The sequence below is a fragment of the Schistocerca cancellata genome, chromosome 5 (genome assembly GCF_023864275.1).
Source record: "Schistocerca cancellata isolate TAMUIC-IGC-003103 chromosome 5, iqSchCanc2.1, whole genome shotgun sequence".
Taxonomy (NCBI): domain Eukaryota; kingdom Metazoa; phylum Arthropoda; class Insecta; order Orthoptera; family Acrididae; genus Schistocerca; species Schistocerca cancellata.
This window is the reverse complement of record NC_064630.1, coordinates 518,251,355-518,269,391: the sequence shown is the minus strand read 5'-3', so window position 1 is coordinate 518,269,391 and position 18,037 is coordinate 518,251,355. Positions and strand designations below refer to the sequence as shown.

Genomic DNA, 18,037 nt, shown 5'->3' with positions numbered 1-18,037 from the left:
AACACAGAGTAGGAAATACGCATTAGTTTCTTTCCCGAGTAAATCACACATGAAGCAGTCACCAAGAAACAAATTTTCAGTAAGTGTCTTTTTAAGCTAAAATCTATTAGAGCGTCACGGCTCGGAAGTGAAATTAACTGAAAAGAAACGTGAAATTGATAAATGAAGCAAATTGGACACATTACCCACGAAGATACATTGATATGTGTTACTATGAACTCATTCTTGTTGGGTTTTGGACATTTTAGTGTTCAATATCTCTGGTACAAGAGGCTGTATGTTGTGAGGAAATCGATGAAAAGACAAATCGTAAAGATATCAAGATAGCAGCGCAGATCGGTGATGGAGATACTGGAAATGTAAGGAATTCGTGCGAACAAGTATACACACTCTCAATACTTACTCTTTTGTAGTTTCTAAGACCAGATGTCAATATATGGCTTAGTGAGTAAGCTGATTTTTCCTTTTTTTATATTTACTTGGGTTCTCGATCAGTCACTAGGCCTCGATTGCCTTTTCGCTATGGTAATGAATAAACTTTGAACTCTGAGAAGGTTGGAGCAGGAGGTGCCCCAGGAGCGCATCTTGCACGCTGAAGGGCGGCGAACTGCAAAGATAGCGGCCGGTGTCCGGACACGGCGAAGATGGAGGCGACGGCATCTTTAATTCAGCAGCCATTGTTTTTCAAACGGCCCGTCCGCCCCCGCATTCTCGCCCGCAGCTCCGTCACTGGTTTAATGGCGGAGGGCCGCGCCGAAGTGGCTGCGTCGCTCCCGCGAGGAATTTAAATAAGCAGCACTCTCACCCGGCCACTTAGCGAATTATTCACTGACGTTCTGCTGCACTCCTTTAGAAAGTAAAATGTGGTGTATCACATGACTTCATCGAAGAACATGGAAAGCTAGCTCGGATTGGACAGAAATGGGGGTAGTAATTTGACGCTAACGTGTTGTGGGAACCATCTTGGCGTAATTTCGGGTCACTGCGAGGAACGTGATACAGGGTACAGGGGCAAAGCTTTCGCTACGGCATTATCACAGTGTGTTCTCGGTGAACTTCGTGCGTTAATTCTGTATAAAATTCTGAACTGTAATATTCACCACTACCTCGGTCAGTAAAGCAACTGTCAGATGTGATACCTCTTAGGTATCACATCTGGACCTGACGGGATACCAATTCGATTCTACACAGAGTACGCGAAAGAACTTGCCCCCCTTCTAACAGCCGTGTACCGCAAGTCTCTAGAGGAACGGAAGGTTCCAAATGATTGGAAAAGAGCATAGGTAGTCCCAGTCTTCAAGAAGGGTCGTCGAGCAGATGCGCAAAACTATAGACCTATATCTCTGACGTCGATCTGTTGTAGAATTTTAGAACATGTTTTTTGCTCGAATATCATGTCGTTTTTGGAAACTCAGAATCTACTATGTAGGAATCAACATGGATTCCGGAAACAGCGATCGTGTGAGACCCAACTCGCTTTATTTGTTCATGAGACCCAGAAAATATTAGATACAGGCTCCCAGGTAGATGCTATTTTTCTTGACTTCCGGAAGGCGTTCGATACAGTTCCGCACTGTCGCCTGATAAACAAAGTAAGAGCCTACGGAATATCAGACCAGCTGTGTGGCTGGATTGAAGAGTTTTTAGCAAACAGAACGCAGCATGTTGTTATCAACGGAGAGACGTCTACAGACGTTAAAGTAACCTCTGGTGTGCCACAGGGGAGTGTTATGGGACCATTGCTTTTCACAATATATATAAATGACCTAGTAGATAGTGTCGGAAGTTCCATGCGGCTTTTCGCGGATGATGCTGTAGTATACAGAGAAGTTGCAGCATTAGAAAATTGTAGCGAAATGCAGGAAGATCTGCAGCGGATAGGCACTTGGTGCAGGGAGTGGCAACTGACCCTTAACATAGACAAATGTAATGTATTGCGAATACATAGAAAGAAGGATCCTTTATTGTATGATTATATGATAGCGGAACAAACACTGGTAGCAGTTACTTCTGTAAAATATCTGGGAGTATGCGTGCGGAACGATTTGAAGTGGAATGATCATATAAAATTAATTGTTGGTAAGGCGGGTACCAGGTTGAGATTCATTGGGAGAGTCCTTAGAAAATGTAGTCCATCAACAAAGGAGGTGGCTTACAAAACACTCGTTCGACCTATACTTGAGTATTGCTCATCAGTGTGGGATCCGTACCAGATCGGGTTGACGGAGGAGATAGAGAAGATTCAAAGAAGAGCGGCGCGTTTCGTCACAGGGTTATTTGGTAACCGTGATAGCGTTACGCAGATGTTTAACAAACTCAAGTGGCGGACTCTGCAAGAGAGGCGCTCTGCTTCGCGGTGTAGCTTGCTCGCCAGGTTTCGAGAGGGTGCGTTTCTGGATGAGGTATCGAATATATTGCTTCCCCCTACTTATACCTCCCGAGGAGATCACGAATGTAAAATTAGAGAGATTAGAGCGCGCACAGAGGCTTTCAGACAGTCGTTCTTCCCGCGAACCATACGCGACTGGAACAGGAAAGGGAGGTAATGACAGTGGCACGTAAAGTGCCCTCCGCCACACACCGTTGGGTGGCTTGCGGAGTATAAATGTAGATGTAGATGTAGATGTAGATGTAAATTACATTGGCACCAGCGATTATGCAGTATGTCGTCCGCTACGTTGTCATTTCAATCACGGGTTTAACAAGGAATATAATTCCACCCTCTTACTTTCGTGACCCGCGTTCACATATTGCTGTGTGCGTAGCCCTATCTCCACTAAAGTTGACACTTTGTAACTATGGTGGTCTGTTTAGTTCCTGTGCTAGGACCCATGTATGCCTAAGCAAGATCTTGTGTGTGTTAGCAATGCTGCGTTCGGAATCTGCGGAAATTTTTTTTACTTGATGCGTCGTTGATTTCGGCATAGGGTGTAGACAGTTCGACTGCCTCAAGTAGCTACCACCACATTCAGAGTATTATGATACCTGGGACCCTGAAGCCATATTGCCCTTCTAAGGGTCGCAGTATTCCTTGGATGACAAATTTTCATTCCCCGCTTTTTTTGAGGTTCAACAAAGTTAATCTAGGATCCACAGAACGAAACACAGTGGGCTGTTTGTTGATTGGCCTGATGGGCGTCTGCGTTTTGCAGAGATCCTTATCTAATATTCCCCTTCGCGTTCCTATTTTGCATAAACATAGTTCAGACGTTCATTCCATTTCTATGCGTAAGACTATCATCCTACATCTAGACTCTGCAAAACACGATAGTAAATGGCAGAATGTGTTTGTGTATGGTACCACATGTTAGCGTTTGTTCAGTTCTGTCTACTTACTTAGAGCGGAGAAAGAATGAATGCTTAAATTCCTCCGTTCACGCTGTAATTAGTATGATCTTTTCCTGGGGTCCGTACTGGAGCGGTATGTAGCGCGTTGCAGAATGTTGATATATATATATATATATATATATATATATATATATATATATATATATATATATTCATCGCTTAACTTTATTTCTTTAAATTTTGTGAATTGCATTATTTGCGACTTTCAAGCGCCAACCAACTCAGGTTTTTTCAGCATTCTCGTGCTCAAACACAATTCGTGCCGCCTTTCTTAATAGACAGTAAATATTCCCCCGCTATTCCTACACGGTACGGATCCCACAGACTTCAAAAATATTGTGTGATGGGTCGCACGGACGTTAATTGATCCCTTGTGCTTAAAGCTGCTATTATCGTACACAATCGTACGTCCCATTCTGTTTGTTTCTGTCAATGTGTATAATTCATACGCTTTTTGCTAAGACACTATTGTACGAAAACTACACGACACATGGCTTCCTCCTAGTTCGGAGGAGCCCCTAGTATGTCATATGCGGGACACAGCCGTCAATATAACATTTTAACTGTGTATGTTTTATATGACGGCCTGAAGATTGAACTGAGTCTCCCATAGGATTTTACCCTCTATTTTAACTAATAACGAGACGAGTGTTGTTCGTGTATCAAGATTTTGTGTTGGGTCCCGAATTCTCCCCAAAATACTGGTTGTGGGATCTTAATGTGTCACAGTGGCTGGGCCATGTATTATTTCTAAGTCGTCATCCAGCTACTGTTATTTGTCCCTTTTTTAACATCTTTCCAGGTATATTGCCCATTTTATTTAGTTGTCCCGCTGTATCTCGTTGGAATTTTATTACTGGCTTTTCTGAAGGTCATCTTCTTGATGTTGCTTTATGTTTCCTGTGATGGGATCCTAGTTTTCCAGTTTGATATCCTTCCATAGATTTTCACGACATTCTTCGGTATACCATTTTTACCAGGGCGCTGATGACCTGGCTGTTTAGCGCCCTCCGCCATAAATCATTATCACCGCAACCGCCCCTTGTTGAGCTTAGTCCCACCTGTGTACGTCTCCGTTCTTTAACAAGGTCGGTAAGTTGGTGATACCTCTGTCCTCGATTTGGCAAACAAAGTAATAAGTATAATAAGCAAATCTTCGATGTCATGCCTTTTTGCTTCTCGTAGTATGAGATAATATACAGTATCGTTTGTAGAAAGAAGATATGGTCTCAAAGCTATTTTTCTGTTCCCCAATTTTACTATACTGGTATCTCTGCAGACTAAATTGTCTGGTATTATGTTAAGTTCGTCATAGCTTGTTCGTATGTTGCATGAAACCTTGAAATTCTGTTCGTGTCACCTTGTGCTCTCAAGATAAATTTGATTTATTTTTTCAGGTTTTCATCAGAGTAGTTAATACAATGACCCTCCTTGAATACTCGAAGGCACATCATTAATCAGTCGCGTCTAGAAGCCCTGAGGAATCATATTTCCAAGTTGCTTGTGAGCCTAAAAAGCGTTAAAGCTGTTTCCCCGCACTTACATAATCAGTCGTAAACTTTCGTGATTTCAATACACTTCCTACGTACGTGCTGACGAACATCTGCCTCTGTAGCCGAATATTGTAACACACACCAAAACGGTGGCGTGTTTTGATGGTATCTGTTCAGAGCTTGATGGTATAAGAAACTGTCACGACACATTTAAATTGAAAATTTCCAAGCAGAGTGTTTTGTTATTGAAGACAGTAAATAAAAAAGTGATTAGGTAGGATATACGAAGTCTATAGAATCGAAGATTGTATTTTCTAACATTGATTCAATAGGCGCACTGGACAATGCCAGTGGAAACCACAATATTTGAGCATTACGCTTCCTGCTACAAAAAAATATCCCGGAACGACATGAAAAGTCTAGATTTATGGATGCTTGAGTCGTAATTCCACATGAGGAACATTTTGTATTACGCACCGTAATGTATAGACCTTCATAAATTCGTACTGTACGAAGCTGGAACTCAACTATGTAGACTGTAGGCGAGCACAGTGTGCTGAGAGTATGTATGAAACGCAGCAGGAGTGGGCCCGTCCTGCGGCCACCATAGGCAGATAAGGCGACCCTGAACCCCGCGGGCAGCTGACGTCTGTTCCGACCCCGGCGTCGCGCCGCTGCCACTCACTGTGCAACTTCACTGCACGGTGTCTCCGGAACAAGGGAGATTAGCTGGAGCCTTCATACCCCAAGTGCAATACGATAATCTCTGTAACGGAAACGTAGTTATGATTATCTTCAATGTTTTCCTACTTGTCGCCTGTTGACGAAAAAGGAGAAAGAAAATGTTTCAAAGATCTGCACACAAGTGTAGTGTCATGTGCAGATTAATATTAAATCCACAGAAGGTGCAGAAACGAGTTAGTCTTTCGATTTAGTGACCGAGCGTGGTGGCGCAGTGGGAAGACTCTGGGCTCTCATTCGGAAGAGTAGGTAAAGGGATACTAGAGATCCACTGAAACATGTCGACACCGTACAGTGTACATTTAACGCTTGCCGCACGTGCTATACTAGCAGCGTTCGTACAATGCACCTGCATTGAGATACTTTCGAAGATGACAAAATACGCTCTGAAGTCAGTGTGTTATTCAGAGGCTGCCGCGAGGTTTGAAGTAAGTGTAGGACTGGATTCATGTATCCTTCACAAACAGGGGAAGAGAGAGAGCCCTTGGCTCTGAGTTATAGCGAGGGCTCGATTTTTTTTCCATACCTTTGTCGAATTTCCATGAAATTATTGAAGCCAACATGCAGTCAGAACCACTACACCCAAGATGTGTCGACACAGACGGTAGCAGGCGCATTGTACGAAAGCTGCTAGTATAGCACGTGCGGCAAGTGTTAAAATGTACACTGTACAGTGTCGACATGTTTCAGTGGATCACGAGTATCCCTTTACCTAAGGACATTGGATACATCACTGTTTCGGCACTTTTCTATTCGCTTCGGATAAATGCGACAGTTCTGCGTAACACGAATGAAATACACCGTCAGGACAGCAAAATATTAATCTTCTAGCGCTTATTTTACCTTAGTTGTAAACCACTGTGGAGGTCAGATAAAATCTTGCTCTTCTAGTCAAAGTGTAAGTAATATAACAAAATGTACACTTTATATGGATGGCGCTTAAATTTATGAGGAGTTGTGGCACACGATGAAGAGAGCAGCTCAGTAATATGAATACTCTGCAGAAGAATGTTATAGTTAACACTGCTTGACGGCCAGGAAAATATCTATCAGATCTGGAAAGTATCGGAAATGACTTACCTGGATTTACATATTAATTTGCGAAGCCTTATTTGACAATCTCATTTCTGGACAATGTTCAAACGAATGGGATATCGCAACGCACTGGAAACGGGATAGGGGGGGGGGGGAAAGTAATGTCCACAATCGGCAAATAAAATACATCCTCACTTCGCCGGCTCCTAAACACGACGTGACACGGTCCGGGTGAATGAGACGCTGCTTAGAGTGGAGAGGGGCATTTACAGCAGCACACGCTCAGTGGGCGCGAGCAATAAACGGCGGATCCCAGCTGCAACCTCGGCCCCATACCTGCCGCCGGTCGATAGCAATCCCGTCGGGTCCTCGCTCCAATCCCTGCGCCGCTTCCGCACGTCGCTCCTGTCACAACCTCAGCTTCTCTTCCTCGAATACGAAGCCACGTCGAAGCTATGTGCCCTGTGACCCGGTAAGGAAACAGAAGAAACCAGTGTAGATTTCTGGCATTGGCTTTATAAATACCAAATAATCCGTTGGAAAAAGTACTGTTTACTAGTGTGTGTGTGTGTGTGTGTGTGTGTGTGTGTGTGTGTGTGTGTGTGTGTGTGTGTGTGTGTGTGTGTGTGTGTCCTGTTCGAAAGGAAATTATGCCTGCTCCAGTCACAAAGACAGCCAAACGTGAAATTACGGTAAGGGTTTAACAAAAGCTTACCTCGACATTGTGGACTATAATTGTCCCTAAAAGTACTCGTTTTCCTGTGCCAAATTATGCAAAAGAGATGATTGTCTAGAAATTAATCTAGAATTTATCGACTATGAAAAAGTATTTAACCGCAACCACAGGAAAAAGCTGTGGTCAGTAATCTAGGGAAGTGATACACTGCACTTCCATCGGGTGCATTGAGAAACAATGTTTATATGAACACCAAAAAAAGAACAGATACTGGCAAAGACAGCGTAAATGAAGTAGGAAGTAATAAAAGATCACCAACGATGTTAACATCTACATCGACGATCTGCCGGGGAATGGATGAAATACACATACCTGAGCCTTTAAGACTGAAGACAAATTTCTAAATACGATGCCTTTTACCAACGACCAGGTAAGAATACAAGACAACGAAGGCAAATTTCAAATAGTGATACGTAGATTAAACAATACAAGCCTAAATTTTAAATTGAAGATATCGAAAACTAAAAAGTCTTTCCGGAAAGTACCCCCATAAGAACCAAGACAATCATCAGTAATACAATAATGGGACAGGTGTCTCACTTCCAGTATCTATGATGTAAAACTTTTGGAGGAGGAGGAGGGGGGGGGGGGGGGAATTAATACTTAACAACGTATGTGGCACGATAAGAACGAGAATAGAAACAGAAAAGAAATTTTTATAAATCATTGTACTATCCACAGCAGCAGAAAGTTGGATCTTAAGATGAAAAAACCTAAAAAAACTTAGTCAAAACTGAAGTTTCTGCACAAAAGTTAAAATAAGAAATAAGGATGGGACTAAAAAGTAATTCAGCGAAATTAGGATTGGAAAGAGCACGTATTGTGTGTTTACTTCGAGAATCCCTGGACAAGCGATGGAATGCAATCGTGGTGGTGGTGGTGGTGGTGGTGTGCTAAGTTCTTTCCCATGTAACTTACATTTTACAGTAAATAAAACCATGTCATTGAGGATAGCACCTGACCATAGGGAAAAGGTTACAAGAAATTAGTTTTTTCTTTAAGTGGCATCCCGAAATTGCTTAACTCTCAAATACAAACGTAGGCAGAATTGTTCCGTGTGGAGCTGCCTTTGCTCTTCCTGGGCGAGAACGGCGTTAATCTTGACCGCAGCATCTGTCTTGCCCTGGATGTAAGAGACCATTTCATAGACAGGCAGACGTACTATCACAGGACTCTGGACCGCATGTGATACGACACGGCCCACAAATGAGATTGGCCGGAGCCAGAGACAGCAGTATCTCATCGTAGGGTCAATGTCTGTCAGATTTAGTTATTCATAGATAGGTACATTCTATGTTCAACGAATTTGTCTATTGGAACGTTGATCTTTTCCTGTTCTGTCGTCTTTAGCTTAAAGTAAATGTGTACTTTCGATGCAGAGCGTTATTTCGTGGACCCAAGTTCACTATACGTTCATAAATTTCTTCAGAACAGTTGTTTTACTAGGCAGACAGCAGTGCCGCGACTTATGGGTGTAAGGAGATAGCCAGCCCAGTTGGTAAGACAGGAGTTTGTATCCCCGTCTGCTGTTCAGATCTATATTTGCCGTGGTGTTTTTGAAATGCTCAAGGCAAATGAGTCCTTCCAAATGGACCCAGTCGTTTCCTTACACTTCATCATTCTGAACTTGTGCTCAGTCTTTAATCAACTCGTCGTCGGCGGTCGTTCAACCCCCAGCCTTCTTTCCCACAAAGAAAGCTACATACGGGTTGTACTATGTGTATAATCCCCGTCCCAGTGTGGTCAGTTTGCCTAATACTGTATTGGAAATAAAAATTATTTTTGGGTCTTTTGCGGTTAGTATAGAAATAGGAGAAGCAGATGGAAAATACCTCTTACATGGAAAGTCTTCGGCATCTCTTCTAGAAATTAAAGGTCCTGCTCCGAATGTCTAAGTAGTTTTGAACCACCTAGATAATCTAGTATCTGCGTATCTTGTCTGTGGAAGTTTGGGAGTAGATAGTACACTTGGCACCATTCGTATCCTGTGGGATATCTCCTCAAATAAAACGTATGCAACGTGGACAATGTTTCACACAAATTGCCAAAATTGTTTTTAGTCAGTCTCATAGCTAATAAATGCCTTTGAAAAATTATGTGGACCGCATGTAAGTGATGCTAGCGAGTGTGGGAGCTTAATTTCCAGTTTAAAAGTACTTAGGGACCATTTGGTTTTGCAGTGGAGTCACTCGTGAGGCTTGCACTTTCTTCTCGACATTAACAGATGCTCTCACGGAAAACAATTAGATCTGTCCTACAGGAAAAAACATCAGCTACAATTCATAAGTTTTTAAGTAACTAAATGGAGCTGAAACACAGAGCTGGAAGAATGTTACACACTTCGTCAGCCTAAAAGTACAGTACAGACAGAAATAAGAAATGCGAATCAAATCGTTGGGGGCACTTAATAGGAAACCTGATGCAATACGACGGGATATCCTTCCCCAGCGCCAGTACTGAACGTGCTGCTCAGACGTCTATTTCTTTTCTGGTACTTTCAAGATTATGTGACTTGGTAAAATTTCAGGTGCAAAGACTGTGCCAGACTAAAATTATGTAGCATTTAACTAAGGACACCTCTGCAAGGGTAGAGATGAATGCACTTTAAATAATCAAATATGCCAAAAGTTACCAACGCACATTAAGTTTTAATCTATTTTTCCGGCTATTAAGTAACTCTGCTATAAATAATACTAAATTCAGAATGAGCACGGCTGCAGTCTTTCTCTACACATTAGTCTATCGTGAGCAGAATAAATTTTTAAAGTTGTACTTGCCTGAAATTAAGAGTCGTAAATAAGTGTAATCGATTTACTTACGAGAAAATATCTGCATACTATCTTTCGTGGAGATTCAAAGGCTCATATGGTTAAGCATACTAATAACAGTTCTAGAACAAGTTTTAAGTTCATTGATGTAAGCTCCAAATACGAGCACCCAGTTAATGTATCTAGATGAAAAGTGAGTGTCAGACATCGTATGATCTATATCATCAACCGTCAATTGCTCACATGTTAGAGTATCGTAAATCTCCATTGAATTCTGTTAGCGTTACAGCAACTGCTAAAAAGTGAGACATTTACGGTTAATAGGGAATAATATTTGATGCCAATGGCTGCCAGGTAATAGTCAACATTACTGAAATTATTAACTTCAGCGCAATTACTGTCAGATGATACGAGACAGTTAAGAGAGAAGTTGATTGAAATAGGGCCTGGGGGTGGTAGTGCGACTAAATGCCGTTCGTGGCTGAGGCAAACTCGGCAATCGGTATGTGTGGCTGTGGGTCTGAGGGGGGAAGCGGGGCCGCCGCGCCGTGTCGATAATCGATTGTGACAGCCGAGACGGCGCGCCTCCAGAGGATGGCACAAGAGTAATCGCGGGAAGGGGGAGGGGGTGACGCAGATGCGCTGCTCCATGTTTTGCCGCGCCTTGCTCGTGCTCGGCATTGACGCTGCCAATTGACCCCGGCCACGGCTGCACGTCAAGACCTGTTGCGTGGCGCAGGCACGAGGGAACCACGTGTACTGCGCTACACCAGCTTTGTTTAGTCACATACTTTGAAACACGCTTGCCGCTCTGATACAGATGCAACCGCAGATGGATATTCAGCTTTGCAATAAGATGGATCGTGCGCACGTTAATATAACAGTTTTTCAATAAATTACGTGTTTTCATAACTACCTACTCTAATTTTTCTTTATACTGCAAACCCCTTGCTGCCAGAGATGTTAAGCAAAATACTGGATTCAGGTGCCTCACTTGCTCAGCTACATCCGAGAAGAAAGTTCGCCTCATCCGTTTCTCCAGCTCTTATAAGCAGAACAAAATAGATCATTTAACAGCAGTTCTAAAATTCTTACGCATGTACTATACATTCAGAAATATCCAGGAAACAAAAATCGCAACGCCTAGGAGTTGTGCGATAAATGCAAAAGTTGGTAGGCGTATTTCTAGATCCAAATGCTATCTATGAAGATTTCGCATCAGTTTCATAAGAATGATACTAGCAGTGCAAATTAGATTTGCTTTAAATACACGCTGTAACGGTGAGCGTTAGCTAGCTTAGAGATTGGCCATGGTGAGTCGACGTTTGTCAAAATTGCTTTTAAGGTTACAAAGAGGCCACTATCAGCACTTCGCTGAGTTTGGGCGAGGTCGTGTAACATGGCTACGAGAAGCTGTATGTTTCTTCTGCGATATTTCAGACACACTTGATAGGACTGTAGCCACTGTACATGGCAGGTGTCAGCCGTCGTCGTGACGATGTTACGGTCGCATGAAGACGGGGCTCGGGATGGCCACGTGGCAATACAGGGAGGGAAGACCATCGTGTTCGGCGTATGTCTCTGGCGCATCGTACAGCATCTGCAGGAGCAGTTTGACCAGCAGAGTGCGCAACAGTGACTCAACGAACTGTTACAAATCGCTTACTTCAAGGACAGTTCTGAGGCAGACGCTCCGTACCGTGCATTCCACAGATGCCAAACCATCACCATCTGAGACTTCGGTAGCGTCAAACGAGAGCTCGTTGGAGGGCAGGGTGCAGCTATCTTGCGTTTCCTGATTAAAGCTGGTTCTGCCTCGAGGCCAATGATGGGCGAGTGTTGGTTTGGATGAGGCCAGTTTGAGGACCTGGAAACAACCTGTCTGTATGCTTGACTCACTGGACCTATACCTGGAGTTAGGTCTGGAGCGCTATTTAGTATCACGGCAGGAGCATTCCCGCGGTTATTCCACGCACGCTGACAGCAAATTTGCACGTCAGTCCGATGATTCGAACTGTTGTCCTCCCATTCATGAACATGGTTCCAGGGGTTTTTTCAAACAGAATAACGCTCGCCCACACACCACTATTGTAACCCTACACACTCTGCAGTATCTCGACGTGTTGCCTCGGCCCGTTAGATCACCAGATCTGTCTTTACTCGAGCATACTTATCATCGGACAACTCCAGCGTCATCCACAAGCAGCATTAATCGTCCCTGTATTGACCGAGCAAGTGAATGATAATCTATCCCACCAGCTGACATGCGGTACCTGTACGAAGCATGTACGTTTGCATGTTTGCATTCAACATTCTCGCTGTTACACTAGTTATTAATGCATCAGCATTTCACATTTGCTATGGCTTATTTCACGATTACATCAACCTGTGATCTTGCAGTATTAATCACTTAACTATGTTATTTAGACAAACGTATTCCCAAAAATTCATTGCTCTGTTTTTAATATTACGATTATTTCTCCCTCGGTGTATTTACAAAATAAACATGAAAGAGAAGCACAGTGTAGATCACCATTCTGTGCCACTGTTAATACTAGGTCATCTTCCTACGAACAAATAAAAATGTTACCCTATAGCAGGAGAAATAGTTGGACAAAACCATGTTGGACTTAATTTTCTAATTACTGCTTCAAACGTATCTACAATCGGGGCAAAGCTTTTTGTGCTTTATTTGGGCCGAATATTGAACTAATTTTCCTTTGGCATCTTCTTCAGTTAATTTTCTGGAAATGGTTTTCTACTGCCGGCTCTGAGTATCTTGGCACCATAGGCGAGGAATCTACCTTTGTCGGCCTCACTAAAGAATGATAATCTGATTATCGCTCCCTATAGTTTGTAGCCACAAACACAATTTCATACTATATGGTGCGCGTTCCTTATTTCAGAAATTTCGTCTGTTTTCAAATCTTGATAACCAACAAAATATTTCTTATGCCATTGTATGTAATTATTTGACAGTAGCGAACATATTTTCACTCTGTAAGATAGTTTTGTTGGCATCCAATTTCTGCATTTTGTTAAAATGCCTCAATATCCATAGGTAAGAGATGTAGGTAAGTTTGTCACCTAGGAAAAATATACATACATTCTAGGTTCTAATGTCTACAGCATGAAGAGGTAAAATTGCTTCTATTCAAAGAGGAACTACGCGGTGCGTAAACAATACTCTCTCTTTCTCTTACAACGAATATGTCCAAACACTTCCAGTGCATTATTTACGTATATGCACTTACATGCGCTTAGAAGAAACAAAAGCTAACTGCATTTACCTTGTTACCTTTGCCTCACGTGTAATATTTGATTAAAGTTTTTGCAATGTTGGGAAGGTACCTGTGAAAGCTTATGAAAACACTGTAATCTTCTCTGTATCATTTGGAATAGTCCACTGATGGAAACATTCTAACAAATGGTCTTCCTGTGTTTGTGGTTTAACAAGTTTTCAGTTTAAGTACTCGACACTATTAATAAAAATCTTACTCTGTCATACTGATGTTTCCATAAAACTGCCATCCCAGTACCGTTTTCGTCTCTTTATCATTGCTGACATCTTGAGGACACTGCTTACTCATTGCGTTATTTAAATTGCTGTTCATCGATTCAGTACAATGATTTTTCATGTACTATGCTTGTTCTGAAATTATCGCAGCGTTTACACTGCCAGCTTCAAAAGAGACGTGTGTCAAGCTACATTAACAAATCTTTCAGTTGTAAATGACGTTTACTCGTCAGCGTTTATCAGGCGCTGAATGCAATTGACACACACCGGACTTTCGACTATAAGAATGTAGTTTTGTTTTCTTCACATGTTTGAGACAGCGAACACGTAACTCAGCCGGAATGCTTCCTGTAGCTGCTGAGTGTACGGCTGTGTGTTTGTGCGCCCGCGCGCCTGATTGGTCAGTCGGATTGGGCTCTCTTCACAACGTAGGGAGACTCGCGTCTCGCGTTAATGACATCACGGAATGCTGCTCCAATGGCCCTGTCGTCAAAAGGCCATTCAGTGTTCCTACACGCTCAGGCAGTGTAGGAGCAGCTGCCACAGATGATCACCGTTTCGAAGCCGTGTAGGGGCTACACATAGCGACGAATACGAACATCTGCATTTATTCACTGATATTCACACGTAACTGTCAGAATAATTGTTACGGGGTTGTCAACAAAACTACGGAGCACAGCAAAGGTTCATTGAAATAAAAGGAAACGCTCGTGTGGAACTTCCACCGCTTTGGAACCGATACAGTATTTACCGCAAATATTTAAGTCCCAGTAAAATTTCTTCTCGGTGCTTAGGTATTACGCGAATTTAAGCCAAAATTTAAATAATTTGACACTGGTAGGTATAAAACAAAAGTTGAGCCACACGTTAATGTTGCCTCGAGGCATCGTCGCACCCTAAATAGCAGCATCTGTCGCTTCTGAAGAGTAGAATACTTTGTTTCATCAGTTGAAGTGGTCAGCCGGAACCGCAAAATTCATTCGCCTGAAACATCGATAGCACCTCTAGAGAAAACAAAGAACGACTGATTGTACTGTTAACAAACAGCAAAAGCAGTCTGCAAGAATTCCTGTCTCGTTACTGTCGCAAAACAGAAGAGGAAAGTCATGATGCGTTCAACTTCCACCTCCAAGGGACGGCTTGTTTCCTGGAAGTAGGACTTGCATTGTTTCAGACGTTTATCCGGTGCGTCACTGAAGAACTGAGACATCTACCGTAATTAAGTCTTTGATGAAACTTTACACCAACGGTTATGACCACAAAAGTATCTAAAATTCACTTTCTTGACTAACTGCTTCTCAGACTAGATTCCTTTTTTACACATATTAAGATGCTTCCAGTACAAAAAAAATTCGCATTTTGTCGCCATCCATTACAAAAATATTGAAATACCTAATCACTAGAGTACACAGATCTGGCAAGCCCAAGAAATAGTGCAATGGTTAAGACACTGAATTAAATTGTTTGCTTTGCAGGAATTCGAAACGCGCACTCCGAATAGAAATCTACTTTTAGTTTTCATTTTAGGCGAATGAAGAGATGCTTTCTTAAATGGGTGCGTGCCGCTTCCAGCCCATTCTTCTACAACCGAGCTAATACGTTTCCCGCGTCATACGCCAAAGAGACGTTATATGAAAACCCTACTTGCTTCTTTTCTGTTGGCAGTTATGTCAGTTAGATTCGTAGAACTGAGTAACAAAATGGTCTTAATTCAACGAACCACTTAAATGCCTCTAACAACTAGTAACGTGAAATAAATTCCAGACAGCATAAACATGTTCTCCAGCATTTTCGACGTTTCCTGCTTCACAGCTCTTGGTTTGGACCCATACAGTTGTAACATGTAGTCATACATACGCTCTAGTCAAACTGAAGTATTACCGTATAAATAAAACGTTCTGTACTATGATACTGATAGTGAGAGATCTGTCAAAAAAGAAACTAGGCTATCATGGCGAGGTTTCGTCATGTTCGGCGTTAAGTGAAACAGATAGGACCTTTTAACCCAGAATAAGCGTATGTTCTGAATATCAGCAGCTGATGGCATCTGGTTCGTAAACTACTTTCGCTAGCTATCCCTACCTTCGTTTTCCTTTCTCTCCTATCTTCTTCCTCTGTAATCTCTCAGTAATTCCATTAGTCTTCTTCCAAGGCCTGGCGTCCCTCTTTAATTTACTTCATCTGCATCTACATACATACTCGGCAAGTTGCTGTACGATGCGTAGTAGTAGTAGTACTAATTTCCTTTGCTATTCCACTCGCAGCAAATAGGACAAGGGAGAGACGACTGGCTACATGCCTCCATATGAGTGTTAATAATTCAAATCTTATCTTTGTGGCCCTTAAGTGAAATACATGGTGGTGGCAGTAGAATCGTTCCGCAGTCAGCTTCAAATCCCTGTTCCCCAAATTTTGTTGATAGTGTTCCTCTGAAAGTTCGTCGCCTTCGTTCCAAGGATTCTCATTTTACTTCCAGAAGCATCTCCGTTATACGTGCATGTTATTCAAACCTACAACAACAAATCTAGCAGTCCAGTAACAGGAACTACCTTTTCATGATGCTGAATATAGCTAATTTTCTTCAGAATTCCTCTTGAGATATGCTGTAGAATTTACTTTTCCATTTTCCCCTATGATCACAGGTCAATATATTTATAATGTACTTGAAAGGATCAAAATTTGAATAGATTTAGCGTTTTACAAGTGTTTACGACGGTAACACTAATTTCTTTGGTGCTAAGAGTGCGTTTTGCATCGAGTGGACCAGTGAGTCAAAAGTACCATTTTTTAAATATTTGAAGACCATGTTATCAGTTCGTTGGTGAACGTCTTATTGTTTGCCACGAAGGACTGCACGAGCTACATAAATGTGTTGTCCCGACAGGTCACGAGCACTGCACTTTCCACCACGACCTGGAGCTGGACCACCGGCCGCCGACGCGCGAGGCGCTGCTGCCCGAGATGACGCGGGCCTACCGCCTGCTGCTGTCGTCCCTGGGCGAGAACCCGGACCGCCAGGGCCTGCTCAAGACGCCCGAGCGCGCCGCCAAGGCCATGCTCTTCTTCACCAAGGGCTACGACCAGTCGCTGGAAGGTACCGCCCCCGTCCGCTTTGACTCATTGTCACACTAAATCTTCTAGCAGGTACTCTAAGAGGTCTGGCTACAGTTAAACTGGAGGAGCAAGTTTCCATTATGACAATGCTGTGCGTAACGTGCACGCAGATTCTGCCCTGTGAACTCTAACAAGGGGACCCTCCATACTGTAAATCACGGATTTTGATACTCTTCAAATATGTCGTAGAGGCACCTACCCTGAATACCAGGCTATCCGGTTTTTTAGCGACGGGCCTTGGTTTTTGAGAAAATTGACTTTGAATTTCCTTGCGCGCCTTGTATACCAGTAACATTACATGCAACCCGAGATAGTCAGCGTAGCGCAGTGGTTAAGATGCACGGCTACCGCGCTGGAGGTACGGTGTTCGAATCCTGCTCCCATGTGTTTTTTTATGTATGCAATTCCGTCAGGAAATTTTGATCCTAACGTTCAAAAACGAGTAGACGAATTAACTGGGAAATACAGAAAAGTAGTCGTGTCCTGCACGAAATGCGGGAAGTTCAGGAAACTGGTGTACGAAGAATTTTTGCGTTCCGTGATTCTTCCGCACGTGGGTCAGAAATTTTTTTGTAAATTAACGATTCGTGGGGAGGGCAAACTGATTAAACTTTATACGATATTCACTGATGAAAGGAAGGCACATACCTGCACCCTAAAAGTGGTCCCACCAAAGTGCACTCCTTATTGCCAGCCCTCCGGTGTTTGTTTTTACCGACAGGTGAAAATTTTCACGAAAATTGTTCAGAATGGTTCCGACTTGATGGAAGACAATAGGGAGATCGCTTATAGGGAAGATTAGATAACACTACATTCGCTAATCCTGCATGAATCCAGGGCACCTAATTTTGAAAGCATGATTACATACGCATTATTCGAATTGAAATTAGCGCTTGAAAGAGAAATCTTTCCGAATGCAAAAGAATTGTTTCCCGGTATCGCTCATGATGAAACCGTACACCTGAAAGACTTTCTTTCATAAAATGCGCGTGGTGCTGCGAAAATTTGTGCTTCGGTTGTTTCTATGATAAGTATCACCCACAATATTGTTCTGGGACATTAAGCAATGTGGACTATGAAAAATAAGATTTTGTAATATTGTACGACAGAAAAAATTTATAACTGAATATATCATAATTTCGCACACCTTACACAGTTTGTTGATATTCTTTGAAATAAAATTGAAAACTGCGGTCGATTTTGAAAAAAAAAAATACACGAGCAGGATTTGAACACGGTACCTCCAGCGCGATAGCCGTGAACCTTTACGACTGCACTACGCTGA

At 42.5% G+C, this 18,037-nt stretch overlaps 1 protein-coding gene across 1 annotated transcript in view; it reads left to right on the top strand.

The window, feature by feature from the left end:
* The window catches only part of LOC126187862 (GTP cyclohydrolase 1), a 110,773-nt gene that overhangs the window by 26,849 nt on the left and 65,887 nt on the right, over nt 1–18,037 (top strand). Inside the window, exon 2 of the mRNA XM_049929180.1 lies at nt 16,523–16,732. Within this exon, the coding sequence (XP_049785137.1) occupies nt 16,523–16,732 (210 nt within the window). The remainder of the gene's footprint in view (nt 1–16,522; nt 16,733–18,037) is intronic.